The following is a 26,192-nucleotide window of genomic DNA, read 5'->3' on the forward strand; positions in this document are numbered from 1 at the left end:
TGGGGCATCAGGGCGGGCGCTGGCCCCAGCCGCCCGCACCGGCCCGCTGTCCTCGTCCTGTTTCCAGAGGCAGGCAGGATGGGAGGGCGTGTACCCTCGTGTTGAAATCAGAGATGGGCTTTTCGGCGGATCCTGTGGTCACAGGCTGGAGCCTTCATGGAAGAGGGGGACGTGGGCGTTAGATGGGCGGCTCTCTCCGCTGTTCTCTTGCCTTGTTCGTGGGGTGAGGTTGACCTAGAGCTCAGTACTGACCCAGACGCCGAGGAGGAGAACACAGCAGGCCCCACACGACCCTGCCCTCGCCAGCCGCACCGGCGCACTTGGCGGTTGGTCATGGCCCCTGGGCTGGGCAGGCCAGGACAGTCCTGGTGACCTCGAGGGACTCATTCGACTTCAGGCTCAACCCCTGCTGCTGTTGTGGGCTGCCCTTTGTGGGCCTTTGAGTGCTGTAGCTGTCTCAAAGTTGCGTTTCTCAGATTTGAACTTCGTGGATCTGGCCTCTCTGTGACTGTCCTCAGGTGGGGGAACAGCTCGTTCTCCCCGCCTCTGGTTCTCGACTTGGCAAGGGCGCCCTGCATTGGGTCACCATGCACCGACTAACCTGGAGGCTGGAGGGTAAGGTTGTGTGCAGACACCCAAAGGTGAAAGTCAGTCTGGCCCTGGGTGTGGTGCAGAGTGGGACTGGCTGCTAAAAACCACATCCCAGTCAGAATCTGGAAATGGCATCTGGGGAAAAGCGTTCGTAGTTAAGATTGTGTTGAGCGTTAGCTAGTGGTGTTTGTCCCCTTTCGGTGGAGATGCTCCAAGGCCAAGCTTTGTGTGGCTCAGGCAGGCAACTAGGAACCCTGGGGTTGCCATGGCATCAGGTGAAGGCATAGACCCCGCGTGCCCTGGCCTGCATCCACCAGGGCCTGGGCCACGCAGCTCCTTGGGGCCTCCCGAGCCACGTGTGCGGTCCCACGTGTGCCGACAGTTAAGGACTGGCTGGGCTCCTGGGGCCTGCTGATGTCACCAAGGTGGGGCAGGCTGGAGGGGGTGGGGGCTGCTGCACAGACAGGTCACCAGGAGAGCACGGAGCACATCACGCCATCCGGCCCCACAGCCACCGGCCCTTCCCCAGCCTGGGGCAGCCCGGCCTTGAGACAGATGGAGCCCAGGGACCAGCCACTCGTGGTGAGCATCCCCCCTCGTGTTCCTGACAGTCCTATGGCCGCATGTCCCCGAGGCTGCCTCCTGGCCCTCTGCCCCTTGGTACAGGTGCCCACTTGGCACAGGTCAGGTGTCGGGGCTGCGGGTCCCCGTCCAGGGCCCTGCCTCTGCTCCCCTGTCTCTCCCTCTTCACCCCCTGCCCTGTGATCTCCTCCCCGAGGAGCTCCAGGTCCTGCGACGGCTGGCCAGACCCGTCTGCTGGGTGACTTGGAACTTGAGCCCACCCGACGGTGGATGAGCCGAGGCCCGGGACACACCCAGCGGCTGGTTATAGGGAGACCCCCTCGTAAAGGGGGAGGGGGGCAAGGCAAGAGTTTGGGCTGGGGGTCCCTGGAGAATCGGGAGCAGCCTCGGTGGGGCCCCCGGAAGGCAGCCGCCATGGTGTCCTGCCCTCAGGTGGCACTTCGCATCCGCCCGCTCAGTGACACAGAACTGGAGGAAGGGGCCACCGTCATCGCCCACAAAGTGGGAGACCAGGTGAGGCTGTGGGGGCACAGGGTTGCGACACCTAGTGAACATTAACACCAGACACTGCTGCAGACACCGGGCTGGACCCGTGAGAGACCCGAGGACTCTTCCGGTCCAGGGTGGGGGTGAACGATGAAGAGATGAAGGTGTAGCTTCAGGGGCGTTCAGTGTCACAGAGGGTCAAACAGCAAAGGTGGTCACGGAAGGGCTAAGGCCTTGAGCAGCAGCTAGAGGAGGTGGGAGAGGTTGGTGATCTCCGGGAGGGGGCGATCCAGGCAGAGGGGAGGGTGGCCCAGGCCCTGTGGCAGGGGTGGGTGTGGCTGCCCAGACCAGGGGGGCAGGGCCTGGCGGAGGTGTGATCCCCAAGGGCTGGGGGGTGGGCCAGAGCCGGTCTGGCAGGACCAGGTCAGGGTCTAGGCCCTTTGCTGGAAAAGGGTCCCAGGTGACCGTGGTACGGTGGGGCCAGGACCCCTACTCCTCAGAAACTGCTCACAAGATGAGCTCTCAGCGCGGTTTAGAAATGCCAGAATAAATGCCAAGTGGGGGGGGCAAGACAAATTCTGTCAGATGAATTGGATTTTTCCATCTGTTGTTAGAAAGGCAGCTGTAATGAGGGGTTGAATGGAGTGCCCGGGAGTGTGTTAGCACTTCAGAGGCGAAGGACCCAGGGCGGGGAGCCTGCCAGATGAGGGTGCCTGGTGCTGATGCGGCAGGGCGGAGGGGAGCCCCGGAGGACGCCACGGGAAGAAGAAATGGACAGAGCGTGTGGGCTGCACAAACGCTTTGGGTGCTCTGGGCAGAGGCTGCGGTGAATTAGCGCTGAGTCCGTAGATCGCTAAGCAGTAAATCGAGGTGAGGGTCGTTAAATTGGGGGAAGCAGAGATTTGCAGGAAAGGCTTCGGCCCAGGGTTGAAGAGTGTATGTGGTGTTGATAGGGAAACAGCGTTGACTCAGCTGAATTCACACCACAACCGCACTGGGGGGTCAGGATGCTGGCTGGGCCTCAATCACCCAGGGGCAGGTGACCAGCCAGGCACCTTTGGCGGGGTGGGGGGGGGGGGTGTGGATTGGAGACTGCCCCATGCACGGTACTGATTAACGCGGGACAGGGGAGGGAGGGAGTATTCTGGAATCTGTAACAGCTCTCAGGAGAGTGTCGCTAATGCCCAAACCTTGGTGGCAGCCCATCTGGGGACTGAGGGACCTCCTCCCAGGGAGTGCCCCCGCTGTCCAGGGTGACTCCCGCCCTACCTGATAACAGAGGTCAGAGTGCAGCCTCTTGTTCGCTGGCCACACAGCTGGGAGGTGACCGACCCACACCTGCACAGTGGCCCCTGCCCACCCTGGCCCAGGGCAGCTCCGTGGGCGGGGGGGGGGGGCGGGGTCGCCCATCGATTCCTAGTTGAGGATGCCGTACTCCTCGTGGGGAGAACTTCTCCCACTTCCTGGGCTTTGGGGACTGGGCGACTTTAGGGGGACTTCTGGATCATGGGGAAGGGTTCGGTGTGGGGAGAGTGTGTCAGGAGAAGGGAAGTGGCTTTAATGAGTTCGAACTTCACTTTTCGCAGGGCCTAGGCCCTTCTGGACATTGTGAGCACGTCGGTCTGTGCAGCAGAAGTGGGGCTGTGTGCGCGCGGGTGACAGGGTGCTTTGACAACCGCCCCCCCCGGGCCCCCGCCCTGCCTTCCCCCCACATCCTGTCTGGTCTATCCTTCCACTCCAGGGTCTGCTAGAGCCCACCTGGGGCCTCTCCCAAGGCTGCCTCGCTCTGCTCTGTACAAGACATAACTTGCTTTTTGAAAAATCAAAGCGGAGTTCATAAAACATAAAATTTGCTATTTCATTAATTTTTTTTTTTTAGTTTATTTATTTATTTTGAGAGAGAGAGGTAGAACAGGGGAGGGGCAGAGAGGAAGAGAGTCCCAAGCAGGCTCTGCAGTCAGTGCAGAGCCCAACACGGGGCTCGAACTCACAAACCGTGAGATCATGACCTGAGACAAAACTGGGTCAGACGCTCAACCGACTGAGCCACCCAGGCGCCCCCAAAATTCACCGTTTTAATGTGAGCAAGTCAGCGGCCTTTAGGGCACTGGCAGTGTCCAAACATTGCCATCTCCCCAGCAGGAGACCCCGCGCCCACTCAGCTGCCCCCCTGCCCAGGTTGGTGGAGGAGCATTGCCCCTCGCTGGTGCGAGCCTGTTTAACCGCCAGGCCTACCCGGCGCTGGGCTGTGGGCCCCTGCAGGGACCTGCCCAGTTCCTCCAACATTCTGGCCTGGCTCACAGCGAGCACCTGTGGTGGGAACTGTGTGGACCGGGGCCGCCTGAGTCCTTTTCTGGAGAGTCTCTCCCGGTTAGCTTACATCATGGAAAGTGTGCTGGCCTGAAGCTGGGGCAGGCCTCTGGGGCCGCTCCTGCCCCGCCGGACTCCCCAGGAACCTCTGAGCAGCCCTCGGACTCCCAAGACCTGTTCCCAAAGCTGTGGACCCAGAGGGGGCTCGACCTGGTGGCCAGGAGGCCTGGAGGCCAGGCTCTCGGTCTGCCCAGCCTTGCCCCCAGGACTCTGTGGCTCTCTCCTGGCGCCCTCTCTCTCCCCCAGTCCCAGAGCTCCTCTCAGAGTAAACAGAGCTGATGGCCTCTAATGGCCCTGGAGAGGCTCCTTTGAACCTCCCCGTCCCCAGAGGCCCTCAGACTCCTTGCTTTCCCCCCACCTCCGGGAGACTGGGTGGGGGGGGATGGTTAACCCCACAAGGAGAGGCAGGAGCAGGCTGCAGAGCTGGGGGTGGGGAGTGGACGCACTCGTGCACTCAGGGTGGCCTGGGGGCGCACGGCAGCCCCTGCCGTCCATCCCTCAGTTCATCAAAGGGCTTTCTTCCCTCAGTTCATCAAAGGGTGTCCCTGCAGAGCCCAGGGGGTTCTTCACTGAGCCCTGGTACCCGCCGTTGTGTGGGGGACTCGGCGTTGATTGGGTGCTGGTGTTGGGGGTACCGGGGGGCAGAGCCCAGCAGGCCTGAGGGCTTCCAGTTGTGACTTTGGGGGTGCAGTAGCCTGGAGAGGCTACCCCTTTGCCTAGGAAGTGGGGAGGACGCCTGGGGGTGGAGCTCCCAGAACCCCCTCCTGGCTGAGCAGCCCGTCTGGGCCCCGTATGGAGCCCCCTCGTGTCATTGAGGGTGGGCGGGCCTGGGTCCTTGAGGGTGCGTGGAGCCTGCCTGGACTCTGAGCAGCCCCCTCGCTGCTCCTAGATGGCGGTGCTCATGGACCCCGACGAGGACCCCGAGGACACACTGCGGGCACACCGGTCACGGGAGAAGACTTTCATTTTCGACACCATTTTCGACCAGCATGCCTCACAGGTACCCCCCAGCCCATAGCCACCCGCGTCCTCTCCTCGGGCCAGGCTGGCCGCGGGGGCCCTCTCCAGACCCTGGAGACCCCCTGGAGGACTGGGCGGGCAGGTGGTCCCATCCGTGACTTCTCACAGGAGTCTCCCTGACGAGTAGGAGGCTGGCACAGGGGCCACCCCAGGGGCAGGTAGCAGGAGGCCCCCTCCCACGGGTGCCCGGGGTTCATACATCTTCTCATTCGCCCATCCAAACAAGGAAAGGGTGTCCCCTCGGCCGCCCTTGTGGCTAGGGCACACTCCCTGCCCCGGGGCCCCAATCCCAGGGGGAAAGTGGGCTGAGTAAGCAGGGAGAACTGATCCTCCGTGAGGGCATGCTGCAGAGAGCTAGAACCTGATAGAGGGGCAAGGGGTTCAGGCCGGGGCTTGGGCACCCCTCCCACACACACACAGAGGAGATGCTGAGCCTCCACGAGATCCCAGTGAGGCCAGGGCAGGGGGTTCGGGCCCAGCGTCAGGCCAGACTCACCAGCACCCGTAGCAAAGGACAGAAGGCTGTCCAGCACGTCACCCGACCCTCGCCCGTGAGAGGGGTCTTGTCACCCCATGCTAGAGAGGGGAGCCCGGCAGAGCAGGATTTGAACCCAGGCGTCCGGAGGTGGGAATGTCACCCCCCAAGGTGATGATGTCTGGGGCTGTTTGGCCCCAAGACAAAGCCAGCGAGGGACGTGGGCTCCGTGCTGCCAGCCCTGCACCCAGCTGCTCTTCCCCTCCCAGCTGAAGCGGAGCCCTGGGGCCCCTCCTTGCACTGCGCACCTCACCTCCAACTGCCCGGGAACCGCGGGCTCCTCCGTGTCTCCCGGCTCTTGATTGAGGCACGCCAGCATCCCCGAAGCCGGGGCGGACACGACCACTCACTCCCGTCCTTCCTGGCTCTGGGTGGACGGGCATCAGCTGGGCTCGGCATGGATCAGGCCACTGCAGCTCCAGGGAGGGATCCAGACTCGGGACGTCAGCGGGAGGAGCAGTGGGGAGGCTGGGGACAGCATCTCAGGCAGGACGGGCGTGCGCCACAGGGCCCGTCGAGGCCCACCACCGCCCGTTGGCACTGGGAATGTCCCCTCCCTCGGGACTCGGCCGCTGTCTGAGCAGGCATGCTTCCTTCACTCCCAAGATGGTAGCTGGGTCGACGATAGGAGGGTCCTGCTGAGTGGCTGCTGCCTGTCGAGCGCTGTCCTCGAGGGCTCGACGTGCGTTGTCTCGCCAGCTTCTCAACAATCCTCTAAAACATGGAAACCTGATCCCCATTTTACAGATGGGGAAACGAGGCTGCCTGGGATCACACAGGGCCAGGTCACAGTCCCTGACGGTGTAAGTCCAGAGCTGAGGAGAGCAGTACTGGATGGTGCCTCTAGCCTCTGAGCTGTGTGACCAGCCAGGGCTATGGGGACAATTCAGTGACATGAACAGCAGGGTCCAGAGTGGGTGCCCTGCAGGGCAGAGGAGGTGCGACTGTCATTTCTGCCTAATGCAGCCAAACCTACACCCCTGGAGGTATCCTTTCTTGAATACCCCTGTGGACAGGGAGCTCACTAGCACACCTATTGCTAGGCACTGTTGCCTTACGTGAAATGCTACCATCCTGAAACTGTCGCCCCTCGGTCCTGGTTTTGCCCCAGAGAGGGGAGTCCCGACGCTCTTCACAGACACACAAATCCTGCTGTCCCCTTCCAGTCGCTGCATTCTGTGTGGTTTCTCTCGGATCTTGAGAAGTCCTGCAGAGGACTCATGGGTGTCTAGGACCGAGCGGATGTCAGGCTCCTGGCAGGAGCTGTCACTCCTGCGTAATCCTCCCTGGAAGCTGGGAGCCCGGCCCCACCTCACCCTGGGGGCGGCACAGCAGGACAGGGGCCGCTACTGTCCTCCCGGGGGTCCCTGGCCATGGGCAGAGGGAACGGGACGTTGCAGCCATCACACGTGTGTCCTCTCCAGCAGCCACGTGCCCTGACTCGCTGGGCCGTGCGTTCCACCGTCCATCCGGTCTGTCCGTTCACAGGAAGATGTGTACCGCGCCACCACCCAGCACCTAGTGGAAGGCGTCGTTTCTGGATACAATGCAACGGTGTTTGCCTATGGCCCCTCAGGTAGGGCCCCGGGCAGCGCCCCGAGGAGGGCATGGGGTGGGGGGAGTGGACTCTCCCTGATGGTACAAGACACCTGCCACGCACTGGTCTCACCGACCCTTCCGTCCTGGGAGCAGCCCCGAGAGGCAGGTCAGGCCATCCCCTTTCTGCACACAACACAGCTGGGCCTCAGCTAGAATGACCTCCCCAAGGTCACACAGCTGGGAGGAGTGAGTCTGGGGTTCAGACAAAGCCCGCACCTTGCTGCCTGTCAGAACCCACAGACGTCTTCTCCGCACCCACTGGGTGGGCTCGACAGAGGTCCGCAGAGCTGAGCTACCTGCTGAATCCTGAAGCCAGAATCACAGAGGGCCGGGGCAGGTGGGGAGACTGAGGCCCGAGATGCGCCTTGCCCAGAGTTGCGGCCTGTTCCCTTGGCTTCTTCATTCAGCAGGCCTTAGGGAGCACGCGCCCCGTGCCAGGCTCTGGCGTTTGGGGAGCAGGTTGGGGGCAGGCGAGCGGCGCCCCCGTAGAGAGGCACTCTGTAGCAAGTTGCACGCGGGTCCCGTCACTGTAGAAACAGCACCGGCTCGGGCGGGGGGGAAGAGGACGCCTCTGGGGCCCACCCCCCACACCGTCTGTGTCCTTGCTCCCATCCCGCTATCCCTGCATCCGCGCTTTCTCCCGCACGTGAGCCATCAGACTCCGGGTCCTTCCCCTGGTTCCCGAGGTGGAAGATGAACGTGTCGACGTGGTCAGGACGCCCTGTCCAGGGTGGGTGGGCATGTGAACGGTCTCCTGGGAGCGCGCACCCGGGTGGGTTGGAGCCCACTCAGGACTCCCCACCTGGGCGGGCGCCCGGCCGTCTGCAGGCGCAGGGAAGACGTACACCATGCTGGGCATGGACGCGGAGCCCGGCGTCTACCTGCGGACCCTCAGTGACCTGTTCCGGGCCATCGAGATGCGCGGCAGCACGGACTGGGGTGTGTCGATGTCTTACCTGGAGGTGAGCTGCCCACCACCTCGGTGCCCCGTGCACAGCAAGCCTCTGTCTCCACCGCCCCCCCCCCCCCGGACACCCCTCACGGGGACTGTCAGCCCTCGGGGTGTCTGAGATCTCCCCGCAGCCGCGAGGCCCATGATACCTGATACTAAACCTCCCGCTTTCTTTGCACCAAAGCTTCTCAGTTTCCAACTTTTGTCTCCCCTCCCAGATTTACAACGAAGTGATTCGGGACCTCCTGAACCCGTCCTCGGGGTTTCTGGACCTGAGGGAAGATTCTCGGGGCAGCATCCAGATCGCAGGCCTCACGGAAGTCTCTACCTCTAACGCGCAGGAGGTGAGGGTCCCAGGGGCCCCCGGAGGGAGGCGTGCCTCAGCCTGGGCGGCCGCGCTCGCCACAGCTCAGGGGGCAGAGCTGGACGCACAGCTCCGTGTCATTTCTCAGCTGAGGGGATGGTGTCCTTGCGCCCACACCCCTCCCCCGGCCCGCGCTCAGGGCAGATGTCACCGATGGACCGCCCATTCTTCCCGCTGCACCCAGACGCAGGCTGGGAGCCCTTCCCTACACGGCAGCCCAGCCTGTCAGGGTCAACTGCATGCTTGAAACCCACTTGCCATCCTGAGTGGGCGTGTTGTCCACATGTCTGCAGCCCTCTGTCTTATCTGTCTGCCCCCCACTCCCCCTGCTGGCACACACTCCGCGCTGCCCTCAGGGTGGGCCTCCTGCTTGCCGGAGAGCCTCATGCCTCCCTGTTGCCCCCAGGTCCTTCACGGACGCCTCGAGGCCCAGCCGTGTGCCCTTAGCAGTGAGCCTCGTGGGTTCAGGTCGGGGAGAGGAGACGTCCTGCCTGTTCTCCCATGGTGACACTGTGTCAGTGTCCTCCCCCACCGCATGCTCTGTGGTCTCAGCACCGCCCGGCACGTAGCAGATGCCCCGCGAGGCTCGCTGGCCTGATCCCCACAGTGGCTTGCACACAGCGGGTTTCAGCCCAACCTGCCAGCTCCAGGGAGTCCACACGACTGCGGGGTTCTGTGGTGAGAGGTTCTGGGATGCAGGCAGGCGATCCGTTGGTGATGCCTGCCACGGGTAGAGAAGGGGACAGGGGTACAAGTGTCTGCACCCTGCCGTTCCTGCCGCAAACCAGAAATTGCCTCCTCTGGACGAGGTTCTGTCGGCAAAGAGCTGCCCAATAGGGCTCGGGGGACAGGCCTCCTTCCTGCCTCGTGGTTCTGCAGGGAGCGCGTGGCCTCTCGGAGGCCCCCGACGCCCCCAACTCTCCCTTTGTCCTCAGATCATGCACCTTCTCACCAAAGGCAACCGGCAGCGCACGCAGGAGCCCACGGCCGCCAACAAGACGTCGTCTCGCTCCCACGCGGTGCTCCAGGTCACCGTGCGCCAGCGGAGCCGCGGCTCGGACTTGGCGGAGGGAGTGCGCATCGGGAAGCTCTTCATGGTGGACCTGGCAGGCTCCGAGCGGGCGTCGCAGGTTCTGTCCCCCCTCCCGCCCAGTCACACCGTCCCCAGTCACTCTGGTCTGCGAGCGGGGCCCCTCCTTGTCCAACAGCATCTTCAGCACCTAGAACAGCTCCTGACCCCCGCAGAGGGCCCCTAGCTCTCTGGCTACACGGCTACAGAATAAGCCGCTTCTCAGCAGTGCTGAGCAGCCACGCCCACGGAGCCAGAACTTACAATTGCACAGTTCCCGAGTGGCAGGCTCTCCTGACCCACCCACCCTCAGGGAGCTCTGAGCCTCTGGGGGAAGGCAGATGTGTGACCAGAGGATTACGGCGTGGGTAGGCCTGTGCTTTGAGATTCACAGTCTGCACAGAGGCTGCAGAGGAGGGCTGGGTGGTGGTGTGGGGTCATCAGGAGTTTGGGGGAGGGTGCAAGGAAGGGCATGTCAGATGGAACGTGGCTGTTGGGAGGACGGTGCCCAGTTCACTCCTGCTCAACACGGCCACAGGCCCTGACACTCCTTCCGAGGGCCCCGCCTGCCTGCCCCTGGGCTCTTGGCTTGCCTGTCCTTTGTGGCACCTGTCGCTGGGAATGGGGCTGTGCTTACCTTGTGCTGGCTGCCCGGTGGGCTGGGCCTTCCTTGAGGGCAGGACCCAGCCCCGGGCCGGGCACAGAGAAGGTGTTTGACAGAGGCCGAGTCAGAACAGCGGTGTTACTGACAAATGACAGTTTACACGTCCCCAAAGACCAGGCCCTTAGCGTGCACAGTCCACATAATCCCCCCAGTGCAGGATAGGGTGGGGAGCACGTGTGGAGCCGGGACCCCGGCATGGTGTGGATCCAGGCTTTGGGCCTGGGGGCGTTGGGCCCGCATCTGTGCCTTTCACTGCTGTGATATTCGTGCTTCTGGTTGGCATCACGTGCTCTGTGTCTTTGGGGTTTTCCATCACGGAGTCGTTTCACTCATCCGTTCACTGACCTGCCCTGTACCTGCCCTGCCGAACTGAGCAGGGCCTCGCCAGCTGCCAGGGTCAGGCTGGCGTAAAATGTAGTGTGTTCCTAGAAACTGTGAGGCACAGCAGGGCCAGGACACCAGGAGACGACCGCCGTTGGAAAGATGGTCTTTGCTGGCAGTTCCCAGAGGAGGGGGCACGGGATGCCATGCGGGCCACAGGGGACGCCCCAGGGCCAGTCAGGAGGCAGAGGAGGCGGTGCTTGGGCGAGAGCCTTACTGTGGTTTCCGTGGGAAGGAGCGGGTGAGGCAGGGCAAGTAGGCTGAGGCCCGGCCAGTCTGGGTAATTCCAGTGGGCTCCAGGGCATGGGGGCTGTCCCGGCTGTCTGGTCCCTGGGGGTTAGGACTGGGGGACAGTGGCCCAGAGTGTGAGGGCCCCATGGAGGAGGGGGTCAGGGTGTGGGCTCTGGGTTGGGTGGTCTGCATCCAAGAAGTGTGCTCCTGGGTGAGGGGTTTAGGATCCTCAGGAACTGGCTGGACCTGGGGGGGCAGGGGCAGTCCCTCTAGGGTCAGCAAGGGCTCCAGGTGTGAAAGCATCAGAGTACAGACAACAAAGGACACAGCTGACACACAGGCAGATGTGGGTGCAGACAGGTTCATGCAGGTGGAGCCCCATGTGATGAAGGTCTGGGACTCTGGCCTGTTTCAGCTGGGCTTGGCTGTGTCCTCAGGGGACAAGATGGAGGGGTTTCCACAGAGGGGGTCCAGGGTCTGGGTCCTTGATCTCACTCTCCTCTGACTTGCTGTGTGCCTTTGGGCAAGCTGCTTCCCCCTCTGGGCCTGGTTTTGTTTCAGGTGTATATTCAAGTGACCTGCACGGGCTGCTTTGAGAATCTGCTCAGTTCTCGCGAGCTGTCATTTCTTCACCGAAAACCACGCATAAAGTAGTCTATTCCAGGGCACAAGGTCTCTGAGAAAGCCCCCTCACTCTATGAACAGACACATGACGTGGGCAGCTGTCCTGGCTCCGGCCACTCCAGCAGCTCTGGTCCTACCCTGCACCAGCTCCCGCTTAATGAAATTAGTAGCCAGTGTTTACTGCTTGCCTCTGTGGGCACAGGTCCGAGCTGGCCTGTTGTACACGTTCTGCGCTGAATCCTCACTTTAATCCCTGTGAAGTTGGAAGATTACCCTTCTGGCAAATAAGGAAGCTGGGACAGACTGGGAGAAGTGTCAGAGATTCTCAGACTGTGCTGTCGGTTAGCTTCCTGTGCCTTTAAGGAGGAGATGTTCTTTCCCCCTGGTTTCACATGTACTAGAAACACAGTGCAGAAAATGTGGAAAATAGAGATAAGGGGAAGAAAGGGAGAGTCCCCGTGGTGCTGGCTCTGGGAGGTGCTCATGCTGCACCTTCACACGGGCAGCCCCTGCTGTGGGCCAGGTGCTGCCGGGGTCCTGGGCCACCTTGGAGCCTGGGGGGGGTCCAGTGGAGAGCGGCTGGGAAGATGTTAAGCGCGTAAAGGAGCACGGCGGCTGCCAGGGAAGTTACGTGATGAAGGAAATCGGGTGCGAGGCCGGCCACCACGGCCCCCCGCTTCAGAGAGTGAGGTCGGGGGTGCCCCTGCAGGAGGGGAAGGACAGGGAGGTTCCGGCATGGGGGGGGGGCGCCCACGTAAACCCACACGCTCGTGTGTTTCTCGTCAGAGTGGGGTTGTCGTGCAAGAGCTCCCTGTCACCCATTTCTCATCTCGTTTGCTCACTGGAGGGCATGTTGGCTTGGCCACACCCCTCCCTGGACGCTTAGGGCTCCCCGCAGAGTCCCGGCACCCACCTCCGGGCCCCAGGCTGTCAGGGGAGCAGGGGTGCCCGGGTGGGACGGGGTCAGTGCACCGTGCGGACCTCGTCCTCTCCCACCCAGACCCAAAACCGCGGCAAGAGGAGGAAGGAAGGCGCCCACATCAACCGCTCCCTGCTGGCGCTGGGCAACTGCATCAACGCGCTCAGCGAGAAAGGCGGCAGCCGGGCGCAGTACGTGAACTTCCGGGACAGCAAGCTCACGCGCCTGCTGAAGGTACGGCTGCGGCAGCCGCCTGCATCATCCCGGGCTTCTCTGCCGGGAGGGAGGCCCAGACCTGGCTCCGAGGACCCCTCCAGGAACCCCCGAAGGCAGGAGAATGCTGTAGACCCCGTTGCTAGTCACTGCCTGACTCCCACGCCATCCCTCCGAGTATGGGCCAGCCAGGGGCTTGCATACTCCTAGAGACAGAGAGCTCACTACCTTACTGAGGCCGCCTGTCCCATCCTGGGCAGTCTGACATTGAGACACTGCCCTCTGTGCTGAGCTGGGTGCTGTCCTCTCTATTCCTCTGTGTCCTCTATTCCATAGCAAGAGGGTGAGTAAACAAATTGGCAAGGCAATAAATACACATCGCTGCAGGTTTGGCCTCTCTGCTCTGGTCTCATCAGAACAGAGGTCCGATGGGGTGGCCTTGGGGCAGGTCTCATTTTGTCCCTTCCGCATGTCCCCTCCCCGAGCACCAAGCCCTTGGTCCTGCCATCACCTGCTTCCCTCAGGGTTTGGAGCAGGAACCTCAGAGGGAGGGTCCAGGCGGGCCTGGGACGGGCACTGGAGGGCCTCTTCCCATCACCCCCAACTCAGACCCTCTGCTGAGCAGGATGCCCTGGGAGGGAACAGCCGGACCGTGATGATCGCGCACATCAGCCCGGCCAGCACGCACTTCGAAGAGTCTCGGACCACCCTGCTGTATGCCTACAGGGCAAAGAACATCAAAACGAGGGTGAGGCCCCCCCTGTTCCTCATCTGCTCCCCCACTGGCCAAATTCTCACTCCGGACTCCCTCTGGAGCCTCCCTTCTACCCCAGGGCTCCTGGAGGCCCTGGGCTTGTGGCCGCCTGACTCCAGCCTCTGCCGCCACCTTTACGGGGCTTCCTCAGGAGGATCTCATCTCAAGAGCCTTTACTTAACCTGCAAAGACCCTTTTCCCAAATGAGGCCCCATTCGCAGGGTTCTGTGGGTTCAGGACATGAGTTGACTTAGCTGTTCGCCAGGCACCCTCTGAGCTCTTGATGTCTGGATTTATTTACCTGTTCGCACCCTCTCCCTGGGAGGGAGGCCCGTTATCCCGTTGTGCAGACTGGGCAGCCCGAGCAGAGCACCGAGAGAGGCTCCCACGTTCTGGCTCCAGGGGCCACACTTTGGGCCCCTCCCCGCTCTGGCTGCAACTGCACTCAGTGTAGAGGATCCGTCTGTGCGGCTGCTTAGCACTTAGGGTGTTTAGTGGCACTGTGTGTGTCTAGTGGCCAGTGAGTGAAGGGGACGCTTGTGGGGATGAGCCCCATCCCAAAGCGTGGCCATGAGCTAGGTGCCGGGATAGCGCCTACTCTCAGCCAAGCTTCGAGCACAGCAGCGGGCAAGGCCACTGGGAACCGTGTCTCCCACACACAGATCTGTCACTTCCAGCTGTGGCCAGTGCTCTCGATGACAGCCGTGGGGTGTGAGAAGGGAGAGTGACAGAGGAGACAGAGTTTAGGGGGTCAGTCCAGGACGCCGGGCCCCGAGTGAGGAAGAGCCTGTGGGTGTGCACACATACGTGCGTGTGCCTCGTGGCCTGCTGGTTCACCCTCCAAATCACCAAAGACAAACGGGGACCCGTGTGCGTCCAAACGCTGTGTCACTGGCAAGCCCCAAAGTGCCCGTCCAAGGGGACGCGGCGACTGCTGGGCAGCTGTTACAGAAGGTGGGGTACACGCATCCGGGCAGACGGACCATGCCCCAGCGACAACGCTGGATGAGGGAAGCAAGTAAAAGTGAGAAAAGAAAGCCAGGCAGCACCCGGCTGGCTCAGTCAGGGGAGCATGGGACTCTTCGTCTCAGGGTCGTGAGTTTGAGCCCCACGTGGGGCATGGAGCCTACTTAAAAATTGTTTTAAAAAGAATAGTAGCCTCAGTTTGATATGTTTACATAAAGAAAAAACAAAAGCCAAACCTGTACCAAGAAACTCCCTATAGGTGTCTCTGTAGATACATTTATATGAACAGAACCACCTCTGGAGGGCACACGCCCAAGTGACCACAGTGGTTACCTCTGGGGAGGGCCTTTGATGGATGTTTGAATTTTCTGTATTGTGCCAAATACACATGACATAAAATTTACCATTTTAACCACTTCTAAGTGAGCAGCTCAGGGGCACCGAGCACATTCACATGCTTTGCAGCTGTCCCCACCGTCCGGCTCCAGAACGTTCCATCTTTCCACACTGAGACCCTGTCCCGTTTCACACAGACTCCCCATGTGCTCCCCCAGCCCTGGCCCCACTGTCTACTCTGTGTTTGTGAGTCTGACGACCCTGTGACTTCGTGTCACTGGGTCCCAGTGTGTGTCCTTCTGTGTTGTGAGTCTGACAACCCCAGGACCTCGTGGGAGAGGGTCCTAGTGTGTGTCCTCCCATGTCCGTGAGTCTGACGACCCCGGGACCTCGAGTGAGTGGGTCCCAGTGCGTGTCCTCCCATGTCCGTGAGTCTGACGATCCCGGGACCTTGAGTGAGTGGGTCCCAGTGCGTGTCCTCCCATGTCCGTGAGTCTGACGACCCCGGGACCTTGAGTGAGTGGGTCCCAGTGCGTGTCCTCCCGTGTCCCTGAGTCTGACGACCCGGGGCCTCATGGGAGTGCGTCCCAGTGCGTGTCCTTCCGTGTCCATGAGTGTGAAGACCCCAGGACCTCATGGGAGTGCGTCCCAGTGCGTGTCCTTCCGTGTCCGTGAGTCTGACGACCCCAGGACCTCGAGTGAGTGGGTCCCAGTGCGTGTCCTCCCATGTGGTGACTCTGACGACCCCGGGACCTCAAGTGAGTGGGTCCTAGTGCGTGTCCTCCCGTGTCCGTGAGTCTGACGACCCCAGGACCTCGAGTGAGTGGGTCCCAGTGCGTGTCCTCCCGTGTCCCTGAGTCTGATGACCCGGGGCCTCATGGGAGTGCGTCCCAGTGCGTGTCCTTCCGTGTCCATGAGTGTGAAGACCCCGGGACCTCATGTGAGTGGGTCCCAGTGTGTGTCCTTCTGTGTCTGTGAGTCTGACGACCCCAGGACCTCGAGTGAGTGGGTCCCAGTGTGTGTCCTCCCGTGTCCCTGAGTCTGACGACCCGGGGCCTCATGGGAGTGCGTCCCAGTGCGTGTCCTTCCATGTCCATGAATGTGAAGACCCCGGGACCTCATGTGAGTGGGTCCCAGTGTGTGTCCTTCCGTGTCCGTGAGTCTGACAACCCTGGGACCTCGTGGGAGTGGGTCCCAGTGCGTGTCCTCCCATGTGGTGAGTCTGACGATCCCGGGACCTCGTGGGAGTGGGTCCCAGTGCGTGTCCTTCCGTGTCCGTGAGACTGACAACTCCATGACTTTGTGTGAATGGGTCCCAGTGTGTGTCCTTCTGTGTCTTGCTGTGTCACTCAGTATCATTTCCTTGGCGTTCATCCATGTGGGAGCAGGTGTCTGGGTTTCCTCTCTTTTTAAGGCTGAGTTGCATTGATCGGAATTTTCTTGACATAAATGTGCTGGCGTAGCTGTAGCATAGATATCACATGGTGGGTCCGTTCTGGCTAGGTCTGACCTTGGCCGCATGTCCCACCCACCAGGTGAAGCGCAACCTACTGAACGTGTCCTACCACATCGCACAGTACACCGACGTCATCTCCAACCTGCGCAGGGAGATCGAGCACCTCAAGTCCAAAATTGAGAAGCAGGAGGAGGAGAAGAGAGGAGAACCCGGGGTCCAGGACACACAAGGTAGAGCCGAGCTCCTGGGGCCTCCTGTGGCTTTGCCGCCCGAGCCCGGGGCACGTGGCCGTGGCTGTGGATTTCCGTCCCAGCCTGCCACACGCTGCCTGTCGCTCCCTGGCCCGCAGAGCGTGGGGAGTGGCTGCCTTGTCTGTCTCCTGATCTCTTCCTTCGTTCCTTTTCACCCTCCCACCGTTTTGTTTTTTCTTTCCTCTTAGATCAGTTTTTCTTTAAAAACACAAATCTTTCATCCCGGGATAACTGTAGATTTACACAGAAGTTGCAGAGATAGTACCGAGAGTTCTTCGCTTCCCCTCATGTTGGCGTCTAAATTGTTATTTATTTGTTGACACAAAACTACACATAACAAAATTCGCCATCTTTTTTTTAAGTTAATTTATTTATTTTGACACAGAGAGAGAGAGAGAATGGGGGAGGGGGCAGAGAGAGAGAGAGTCCCAGGCAGTCTCCACGCTCAGTGCGGAGCCCAACTCAGGACTCAGTCTCACGAACCGTGACATCATGACCTGAGCCGAAGTCAAGAGTCAGACGCTCAACCCACCAAGCCACCCAGGTGCCCCTAAAACTCACCATCTGAAAGTGCACCGTTCACTGGCATCTGACAGACCCCAAGAGTTCTGGGTTCACCCCTCCACCTGGCCGGCCCCAAAGCAAACCCCGTGCCTGGCATGCAGTTTCTCTCTGTCCCTCTTCTCCCCCAACCTAGCTTTATTTAGGCCTCCCTTAGGGGTGAGCATATCATAGCTTTTCCATAAAATTATAAAATTAATCAGTAAGTTAAAGTAACCATAAAAATGGCAGTAAGGAAGTCAAGTGTGCTTATGCGTATAAACACGGGCTTACCTACCCACAGACACGTTCTTGTGGCTAATGGAGATAGGCTTTGCCATAATGAATGAAGACGTTTTGAAAATCCGCAAGAAAGAATAAATGGTCCAAAACTGAGGAAGAGAACAGGCGATTCAGAGAATTCCCAGGGGCCCACAAACACGGGAAAAGATTCTTAACTGCGTTAGGAAACAGATACACATTGAGATAATTTTCACTTGTGGGATTGGCTAAAGTTACAATGCCAGGTAACAGTGAGCGGATGGTATGCGATACATTGTGTAAATGGCATTGAGGGAAAAGGTGCCCCTTGACCACTGCCCTTGGTTCAGAGGAACAGACTGCATGCGTCCAGAGTGGAGCTCTCAGTGGGGCAGTCAGGGACTACCATCTATTAGTCATAAACAGCCATTAGGTAGGAAATTACATGGAAACAAAAAAGACAAAACTGGTTTGTTCTGTGGAACTTATGTTCTAGCAGGAAAGGGAGATGTCAAACATCTATCACAAAATGTTCATCAATTATTGGTATGCAGAGGACTGTGAAGGAGAAGGCATGATGTTATCAGAACAAGTGGCAGGTGGACCCAGATTGAGAATCTGGGAGGATTTCCCTGAGGAAGTGAGGTATGAGCTCAGATGGCTAGCCCAGTCACACCCCTCCTTGGATACCTGAGACTCAAATCCAGGTAACTTGACCCCAAACCAGGCAGGGAGACCATCTAAATCATCTACCCAGTTATCTATCTATGCATCCCTTCATCCGTCCATCAATCAATCATTTACTCACCCATTCATCCATCCGTGATCTACTCATTCATCTATCCATCCATCCATTATTCACCTGTCCATCCATCTTTCCATCCATCCATTATTCATCCATCCATCTCTCCATCCATCCATCCATCCATCCATACATACATACATACATCCATCCACTCCATCCATCCATCCATGAATCAATTATTCACCTATCTATCCACCTCTCCACCTATCCATCTACTCCATCCATCCATCCATCCATCCATCCATCTCTCCATCCACCCATCCATCCATCTCTTCATTATTCATCCATCCATCCATCCATCCATCCATCCACTCCATCCATCCATGAATCCTTTATTCACCTATCCATCCATCTCTCCATCTATCCACTCCATCCATCCATCCATCCATCCATCCATCCATCTCTCCATCCATCCATCCACTCCATCCATCCATCCATTATTCACCCATCCATCCATCTCTCTATCCATCCATCCATCTCTCCATCCATCCATCCATCCATCCATCCATCCATCCATCCATTATTCACCCGTCCATCTCTCCATCCATCCATCCATCTACTCCATCCATCCATCTATGAATCCATTATTCACCTACCCATCCATCTCTCCATCCATCCAACCATTATTCACCCATCCACCCATCTCTCCATCCATCCATCCATCCAGTATTCACCCATCCATCCATCTCTCCATCCATTATTCATTCATCCATTTCTCCATCCATCCATCTCTCCATCCACCCACTCCATCCATCCATCCATGAATCCATTATTCACCTATCTATCCATCTCTCCATCTATCCATCTGCTCCATCCATCCATCCATCCATCCATCCATCCATCCATCTCTCCATCCATCCATCCACTCCATCCATCCATCCATTATTCACCCATCCATCCATCTCTCTATCCATCCATCCATCTCTCCATCCATCCATCCATCCATCCATCCATCCATTATTCACCCGTCCATCTCTCCATCCATCCATCCATCCATCCATCCATCCATCCATCTACTCCATCCATCCATCTATGAATCCATTATTCACCTACCCATCCATCTCTCCATCCATCCAACCATTATTCACCCATCCACCCATCTCTCCATCCATCCATCCATCCATCCATCCATCCATCCATCCAGTATTCACCCATCCATCCATCTCTCCATCCATTATTCATCCATCCATTTCTCCATCCATCCATCTCTCCATCCACCCACTCCATCCATCCATCCATGAATCCATTATTCACCTATCTATCCATCTCTCCATCTATCCATCTGCTCCACCCATCCATCCATCCATCCATCCATCCATTATTCACCCATCCATCCACCCACTCCATCCATCCATCCACTCCATCCATCCATCTCTCTATCCACCCATCCATCCATTATTCACCCATCCATCCATCTCTCTATCCATCCATTCACCCGTCCATCCATCTCTCCATCCATCCATCCATCCATCCATCCACTCCATCCATCCATTATTCACCCATTCATCCATCTCTCCATCCATCCATCCACCCATCCATCATCTATTCATCCATCCACCCATCCTTTATGTACCCATCCATTTATCCATTTGTCATTCACTTACCCATTCATCCATCTATCCATGCATGCATGCATCTATTATTCACCCATCCATCATCCATCCTTTACCCACCCATCCACTCATCCACCCATCTATCACTTATCCATCCTTCTATCCATCCATCCATCCATCCCTCAGCCACCCACCCATCCACCCATCCATCCATCCATCCATCCATCCATCCATCCATCCATCCAAACGTGTAGATAGAGCTCCTCCACAGGCCAGACCCTGTGTTGGTGTGCACGCATGGAGTTCAACCCTGGCTTATGTGTCACTGCTCCTGGCGCAGCTGGCTCTCTTCCTGCCCCCAGTCAGGATCCCCTCACACGATGGAGAGGAGGATAGCTGCCGGCAGATGAACAAGATCCGGGCGCAGCTCGTTGGGGCCTTCAAGGAGCAGTTGGAGATGCGGCGCAGTCTGGTGGAACTGGAGAACACCAACATAGAGCTGCACGTCGACATGTCCCGCCACCTGCTGACCATTGCAGAGTGAGTGTGCCCACTTAGCCAGGTCCTGGGCACCATCCATCCCTATGGGGCAGGGAGGCCAGAGGGGCCACTGGTGGGAGCTCCTGTTTTGCCATCGTCCAGCCTCTCTCTACTGCCTGCGGGCCCCCAGCAGGGACTTTGGTGAAGGCGGCCCTCTCTTCCCAGGCAGGACTCCTGGCCCAGTCCATCCCCGCCCTCCTGCCTCCCGGGGCGAAGCTGGGCCGGGTGGGAGCAGGCTTCCAGGTCCCTTCGGTTTCTTTGTCTTAGGCTGGAATCCCGAGCCAGCCTGGCAGGTTAGGGTCAAGCCCATTTTACAGCAGAGGATTTTGAGGCTCAGAGGGGATGTGGGTTTGCCCAAGGCCGCACAGTCATGAGGCCAGGATGCGTCTACCATTGCACACACCTGCTACTCGTACCTGCTGTGAGTAGCCTGACCACGTGTGGAGGGGCTGATCATGTAAGTTGTCATCCAGAGCGGGACACGTTTGAGAGGAGAAGGCGCTGCTTACAATAGCGTGTTGGCACTGCCCTGGACAAACCGGGACACCCGGCTCCCTGCCCGCAGGAGCTTCAACTCAGCCCTGGGGTCCCGGTCCAATTCTTGTCCCTTCCTCCCAGCATTTGTCCTCCTCCTCCCCCTGCTGCTTCCTCCTTGTTTGTTTTCTAACTTACACAAACGGTGTGATGCCCGCACTGGAGGGATTCCGGTAGCAGGAAACGCTCTCCGTCCCTCTGTTGGTCCCAGCCCCGATCCTCCCTTCCTTCGGTTCCCCACGGTGCCCGTGGCAGTTCTCAGACCCAGCCTGGCGCCCTGTTGTGCACCTTTGAGGTTTTGCCCTGCGAGGGGGCCATCGCAGCTAGCCCTCAGAGCCCCAGGTGTGCTGTCGCCTGCCAGCCACGTTCTAAGGCCGAGGTCACCCGGGCAGCCTTGGGGCAGAGCCAGGGTGGGGGTGGCGGGCCGGCTGCAGGGTCCTGCGCTTAATTGCTACAATCCTGCGTAGCGCTCACTGCTTCTTGATTTCCTTCCAGTTGTTGTTCACGCCTCTGTTTGTACACATACAGGAGGTCAGGCCACAGGCCCACGTCTGTCCCTCTGTCAGGTCTCGGCCTGCAGGCAGACCGGCGGGGTGGGGGCCGGCACCCTGACCACTGCCCCTTCTGTTGCGGCCGTAGCTGGGAGCGGGAGAAGGCCCAGCACCTCGTGCACAGGGACAGGACGCCGGAGGGGGACGAGGAGCCGGCAGAGGCGGACGAGGGCGAGTCCGTGGAGCCGCCTGAGGTGGCTGTGGCCAGAGAGGAAGTCAACATGCTTCTGGCTGAGCAGAGGAAAGCTGCGGCCCTCAAGGTGGGGGCAGGGGCTGTCCGTGCGCGGGCATGCCCGCTGCTAATGCACGGATGGTGACCCCGTGACAACAGTCCACCGAGCAGGGCCACCCACCGCCGTCCTGTGCATGGCATCCAGGCTCAGGGGGCTGAGATAAACTGTCCCAAGGCCCCAGGGGGCGGGGGGGAGAGGTGCTGCACATGACCTGGGCTGACTGCGGGGCCCGTGACCTCCCTGCTGCGGGGGTCAGTGTGCAGGATGGGCGGACCCTGGGGGACCGAGGAGCCGCGGGGCAACCCCACCTGCCTGTCTGCACACACAGCGGGCCTCCAGCTCCGAGGGGTCCTGTGGGCAAGTGCTTCCCATGCGTGGCCTCTGGCTCATTTGTCCCCGAGTCAGGCCTGGGGCACGCGGTGCGGAGGGGGGCGGAACAAGGGACACGGCCAGAGGGAACCTGGTTCCTCCTGGAGAAGCAAGGGCCGGCTGCTTCTCTGAGCCGCTCATGTAGTAGCTTGCTTCTCGCGTTGTCACGGTCCCGGCAGAGCAGGCACGGCTGGGGAGCCGGGAAGCACCCTCTAGTCAGACGTCCATGGGTGTCTTCCCTGGCAAGGGGGGAAGCGCCACATGCCGAAAGCAGCCGGCACTTGCTTCGCCTCAAGGCTGTGCAGCCAAACCAGCATGTGTCTTCACGGGGCTGCGTGTCCCTGAGCAGTCTGGAGTCTCCGTGGTCTCACTTCAGAAGCCCCCCGGCATTTAGCAATAAGAAAAATGCCTCTTGCTGAAACCATAATGTGCATCAGCAGAGAGCATGAGTTCAGGAGTCAAATTTGGATTCGGAGATGCAGCGTAGCATGGAATTGCGAGTCCGTTCGTGAGTTAACCCGCCCGTTCGAGACAAACTTACCTTTTAAGCATCCGGTGTGGCGCCAGGCCTGGGGACGTAAAGGCACACGAGACCCTCCGCCACTGAAGCTGACCATCTGCCGGATTCTTCCCACCGACGCTGGCAATGTGGTGCGGGGCAGCATCGTAAGGGACCCGCGGACGGGCTGCTGGGGCTAGGGGAGGGGCTGCTGGTGCCTCGGGGGCCGGGGAAGACCTCAGGCAGAAGAGGAGGACCATGCCAGGCAGCCGAGCCAACTCCCCCGAAGTCGCCCCCCTCCACCGCCCGGAGAGGAAGATGTGACGGCTGGAGGAGCCTGCTTGGGTCGCACTGGGGGCTGTCAGCTGACCTGTGCCCGGGGCTGCGGTTTTGGGGGTGGGCGTGCGAGTGGGGTTTCCCACGGTGGACACACGGCAAGGGGTGAGTCCTAGGGTGTGTTCTGAGTGTAGTGTGTTCGGGGAAACTGTGAGGCACAGCAGGGCCAGGACACCAGGAGATGACCGCCGTTGGAAAGATAGTCTTTGCTGACAGTTCCCAGAGGAGGGGGCACGGGATGCCATGCGGGCCACAGGGGACGCCCCAGGGCCAGTCAGGAGGCAGAGGGAGGCGGTGCTTGGGCGAGAGCCTTACTGTGGTTTCTGCGGGAAGGAGCGGGCGAGGCGGGGCGAGCAGGCTGAGGCCCGGCCAGTCTGGGTGATTCCAGTGGGCTCCAGGGCATGGGGGCTGTCCCGGCCATCTGGTCCCTGGGGGTTAGGACTGGGGGACAGTGGCCCAGAGTGTGAGGGCCCCACGGAGGAGAGGGTCGGGGTGTGGGCTCTGGGTTGGCTGGTCTGCATCCGAGAAGTGTGCTCCTGGGTGAGGGGTTTAGGACCCTCAGGAACTGGCTGGCCCTGGGAGGGGCAGTCCCTCCAGGGACGGCCAGGGCCCAGGTGCGAAAGCATCAGGACACAGAAAATAAAGGACACGGTAAACGCAGGCGATGGCCGCGCGTCCGCGGGCCCGATCGGTCACCCGGTGTCTCCCTGAGTTCGATCCGCGAAGCGGAGTCCGCAAGAGGGAGCGGACCCGGGAGCCGAGCCCCGGGGCCCCTGCCCTGAACGCCCGGTGTCTCCGCCAGGCGGGGCTGGAGCAGCGTCTGGCCAGTGCCAAGGAGAAGGCCTCGCAGCTGGAGCAGCTGCTGCCCGCGCAGGCCAGCAGCGAGGACCAGCGGGAGGTGTTGCGGCTGCTGTGCTGGGCCCACGAGCTGGAGGCCGAGAACACGGAGCTGCGGGCCGACGGCCTGCGCAGGAGGAGTCTGCTGTGGCAGAAGGACTTCGTGATCCAGCACTACCACCAGCACCGGCGGCTCTGTGAGCAGCTCCTCCGGGACCAGCGGCAGCTGATCGAGGGTGAGCCCGCCCGGCCTGGCCCCGGGAAGCATGGGGGGCGGGGCGGGGCGCCGCGCGTGCTCGGGGAAGACCAGCGCCCCTTCCGGCCCGGCCCGGCCCGGCCCGGCTCACAGGACACTCTCCGGGAGGTACAGGTAAGTGAGGAGGAGCCAGGCACGGCGCGGGTGCTATGCTCCGTTAGCGCAAGAAATCCGTTCGCGCGCGCAAGAAATCCGTTCGCGCACGCAAGGTGCACGGACCACCCGCTGGGGAGTGCGGGGGTCGGGGGGCACCGCCCGGAAAACCCACCGTCCGGAAAATCTGCCTTTCTCGGGTTGGAGTATCTGCCTCCAGGTTCCGAGGAAAGAGGATGCTGTCCTTCCGGCAAGTAGGGACGCGTGCCCGCCCCCGCTCTCCCCGGCCCCTGCAGGTGGCGGCATCGCGGTGCCCGAGTCCCTGGACGAGCGGTACGGTCTGATCCTGCGGGAGCTGGGTGCGGGCTCGCTGAACCGGCTGCTGCTGCTGCACTCGGTCATGTCGAGCTCCCTGCGGGTGAGTGCGCCTGGCGGCTCAGGCCAGTGCTCGCTGTCCCCTCCTGCGCGTCCAGGCCCTGTGAGGGGACTGACCCTGAGGTGGGAAGAGGACGCCCGGGAACCCCCCCACCCCACCCCCCCCCACCCCGCACCAGGTGCTGGGGCCAGCGGCGCTGGGCAGGCCGAGCCAGTGGCAAGGGTGCAGGGTTTCGGCAGGGTTTCGGGGAGGCTGGGCCCGGGGTCCTCTGTGCTGTTCACCGGCAGGCCTGGGACCCTGGACTGCTGCACACCCCATGTGGGACACAGAGGGCTGATGGGAAGGAGCCTGAGTGTGGGCTGGACCTCGGTGCCACGGGGACCCTGGGAGGGATGTGGTTTTAGGTCTTTCCTCCAGGGCGAGCCGGCAGTCCCCTGCATGGTGGATGGCGTCCGGGGCCCAACCGGGGACTCCCTAGAGAGGAAGGCTGGGCAGGGGGCTCTGCATTCATTTGCCACACGAATCCTGTTTCCCGGCTCTCCTCCTGCCCTGAGCTAGGTAGGGCCCCTCAGCTGCGCCTTCCTAGGAGAGAGGCCAAGGGCTCCCCGGGCTTGGGGCAGGGTGTGCGAGGGGCAGGAGCCCACGCGTGTGGTGTCGGCCGGGCTCCCGGGACCCGACTGCACGTAAAGGTGCTTCCCGCCCCCGATCAGAGGTCCCAGGTACCCGCATTGTGCCGAGAGCTCCCCGCTTCCCCGGCTCTGCTGGCTCAGTCCCCACGCAGCCATCTGGTTCCCCGCTCACACTACTGCTGTGGGACCTCCTCCCCACCCTTCCGCCTGTCCTATAGTATATGTCAGGGTCCCCAAGACCACCGTCGGGTTCCCTTCCCTAGATGGACTCCCCGAGCTCAGGGAAAGCGTTATACCAAACCGGAACTCTGACCCCATTAAACCCTCAGGCCCTAGCCCAGGCTCCACCGTCTACTCTCTGTCTCTGTGGATTCGACCACTTCGGGGACCATATAGCACTTGTCCTTTCGTGCCGGGCTTACTTCACTGAGCACGACGCCCTCGTCCATCCATGGGGGAGCACGTGTCCGAATGTCCTTCCTCTCTGAGGCTGAGTGCCGTCGGGCTGTGCGTGGCCGGACCATACTGTGTGTATCCAGTCACCTGCTGATGGACTTGGGTGCTTGCACCCCTTGGCTCTTGGGAACACGCTACCGTGAACACGGGTGTAGATGAATCTGCTCTCCGTCCTTGGGGTGCACGCCCAGAAGTGGGATTTCTGGGTCACCTGAGTCCTCTGTGTGTCTTCTCAAGGGCCTCCAGGCTTTGGAGGGCTCTCCGACAGGCGTCTGGCTTGTGCACCACTTTTGCTCCAGGGTCAAGGCTGCGCCCTGGCGGTCCCTGGCACTCGCCCTTGCACAGAGCCTCCTTTCCGTGTCTGTGCTGGGGAGGGCCAGCCGGAAGTGAGCTGGCAGGCTGGCTCGCGGGCCTCCCTGCTGGCTGGTTTCCTTCCAGTGATGGTGGCCAGCGGGCAAGGGACCTCTCTGCGGCCCCTCGGGGATCTCTGCTTGCTGACATGGCTTGCCTGTGTCTGTGGTCCATGCGGCCTCCCCCAGCTCCCCGTCTGTCCCCAGGACGGCTTGGTTCTGAATAAGTCCCCCGCGCCGCAGGAGGAGGCTAGCTGGGACTGGCCAGACGACAGGAAGGACCTCCCGTGGGGTGCCCAGTTTGAACTGCCGCTGATGCTGCTGGAGGAGGACAGGTACCTGGTTCTTCCCTCTCGCGACCCCGCATCACTGCGCCCTCGGGCCCGGTTGTGGAGTGTGGCGGGAGGGCTGGGGGCCGGCCCAGGATTGTGGCCCCGGCGTCGCCTCTCGTGGAGTGTGTCGCTATCCCTTCCTTGTAGGGTTAGGACGAGCGAGAGCGTCCTAGGAGGTGCTCACCTAGGTTGGGGAGTTTGGTGCTAGAAAGGCCGTTTTGACACGCGCTTTTTGCTCAACATCAGCCTCCTGGTGCTACCGCCAATGTTTCTATCCTC

The 26,192-nt window shown here is 60.6% G+C and overlaps 1 protein-coding gene across 3 annotated transcripts in view; it reads left to right on the forward strand.

Annotated features, from left to right (window-relative positions):
• Positions 1-1,067: 1,067 nt before the first annotated feature.
• LOC131500924 (kinesin-like protein KIF19) overlaps positions 1,068-26,192 on the forward strand; it is a 40,910-nt gene continuing 15,785 nt past the window's right edge. The window contains exons 1-15 of one of the 3 annotated variants that reach the window (XM_058710521.1): positions 1,068-1,173; positions 1,606-1,686; positions 4,919-5,029; positions 7,073-7,160; positions 8,012-8,145; positions 8,354-8,479; positions 9,435-9,629; positions 12,469-12,621; positions 13,226-13,348; positions 16,192-16,342; positions 19,885-20,062; positions 21,236-21,407; positions 23,387-23,657; positions 24,067-24,188; positions 25,789-25,916. In XM_058710521.1, the coding sequence (XP_058566504.1) occupies positions 1,147-1,173; positions 1,606-1,686; positions 4,919-5,029; positions 7,073-7,160; positions 8,012-8,145; positions 8,354-8,479; positions 9,435-9,629; positions 12,469-12,621; positions 13,226-13,348; positions 16,192-16,342; positions 19,885-20,062; positions 21,236-21,407; positions 23,387-23,657; positions 24,067-24,188; positions 25,789-25,916 (2,060 nt within the window). In that variant the 5' untranslated portion in view covers positions 1,068-1,146. Of the gene's footprint in view, positions 1,174-1,605; positions 1,687-2,294; positions 2,530-4,918; positions 5,030-7,072; positions 7,161-8,011; positions 8,146-8,353; positions 8,480-9,434; positions 9,630-12,468; positions 12,622-13,225; positions 13,349-16,191; positions 16,343-19,884; positions 20,063-21,235; positions 21,408-23,386; positions 23,658-24,066; positions 24,189-25,788; positions 25,917-26,192 lie in introns of those variants that run through there. The other 2 variants (XM_058710522.1, XM_058710524.1) reach the window with 2 other exon arrangements.

The sequence above is a fragment of the Neofelis nebulosa genome, chromosome 18, assembly GCF_028018385.1.
Source record: "Neofelis nebulosa isolate mNeoNeb1 chromosome 18, mNeoNeb1.pri, whole genome shotgun sequence".
Classification (NCBI taxonomy): Eukaryota; Metazoa; Chordata; class Mammalia; order Carnivora; family Felidae; genus Neofelis; species Neofelis nebulosa.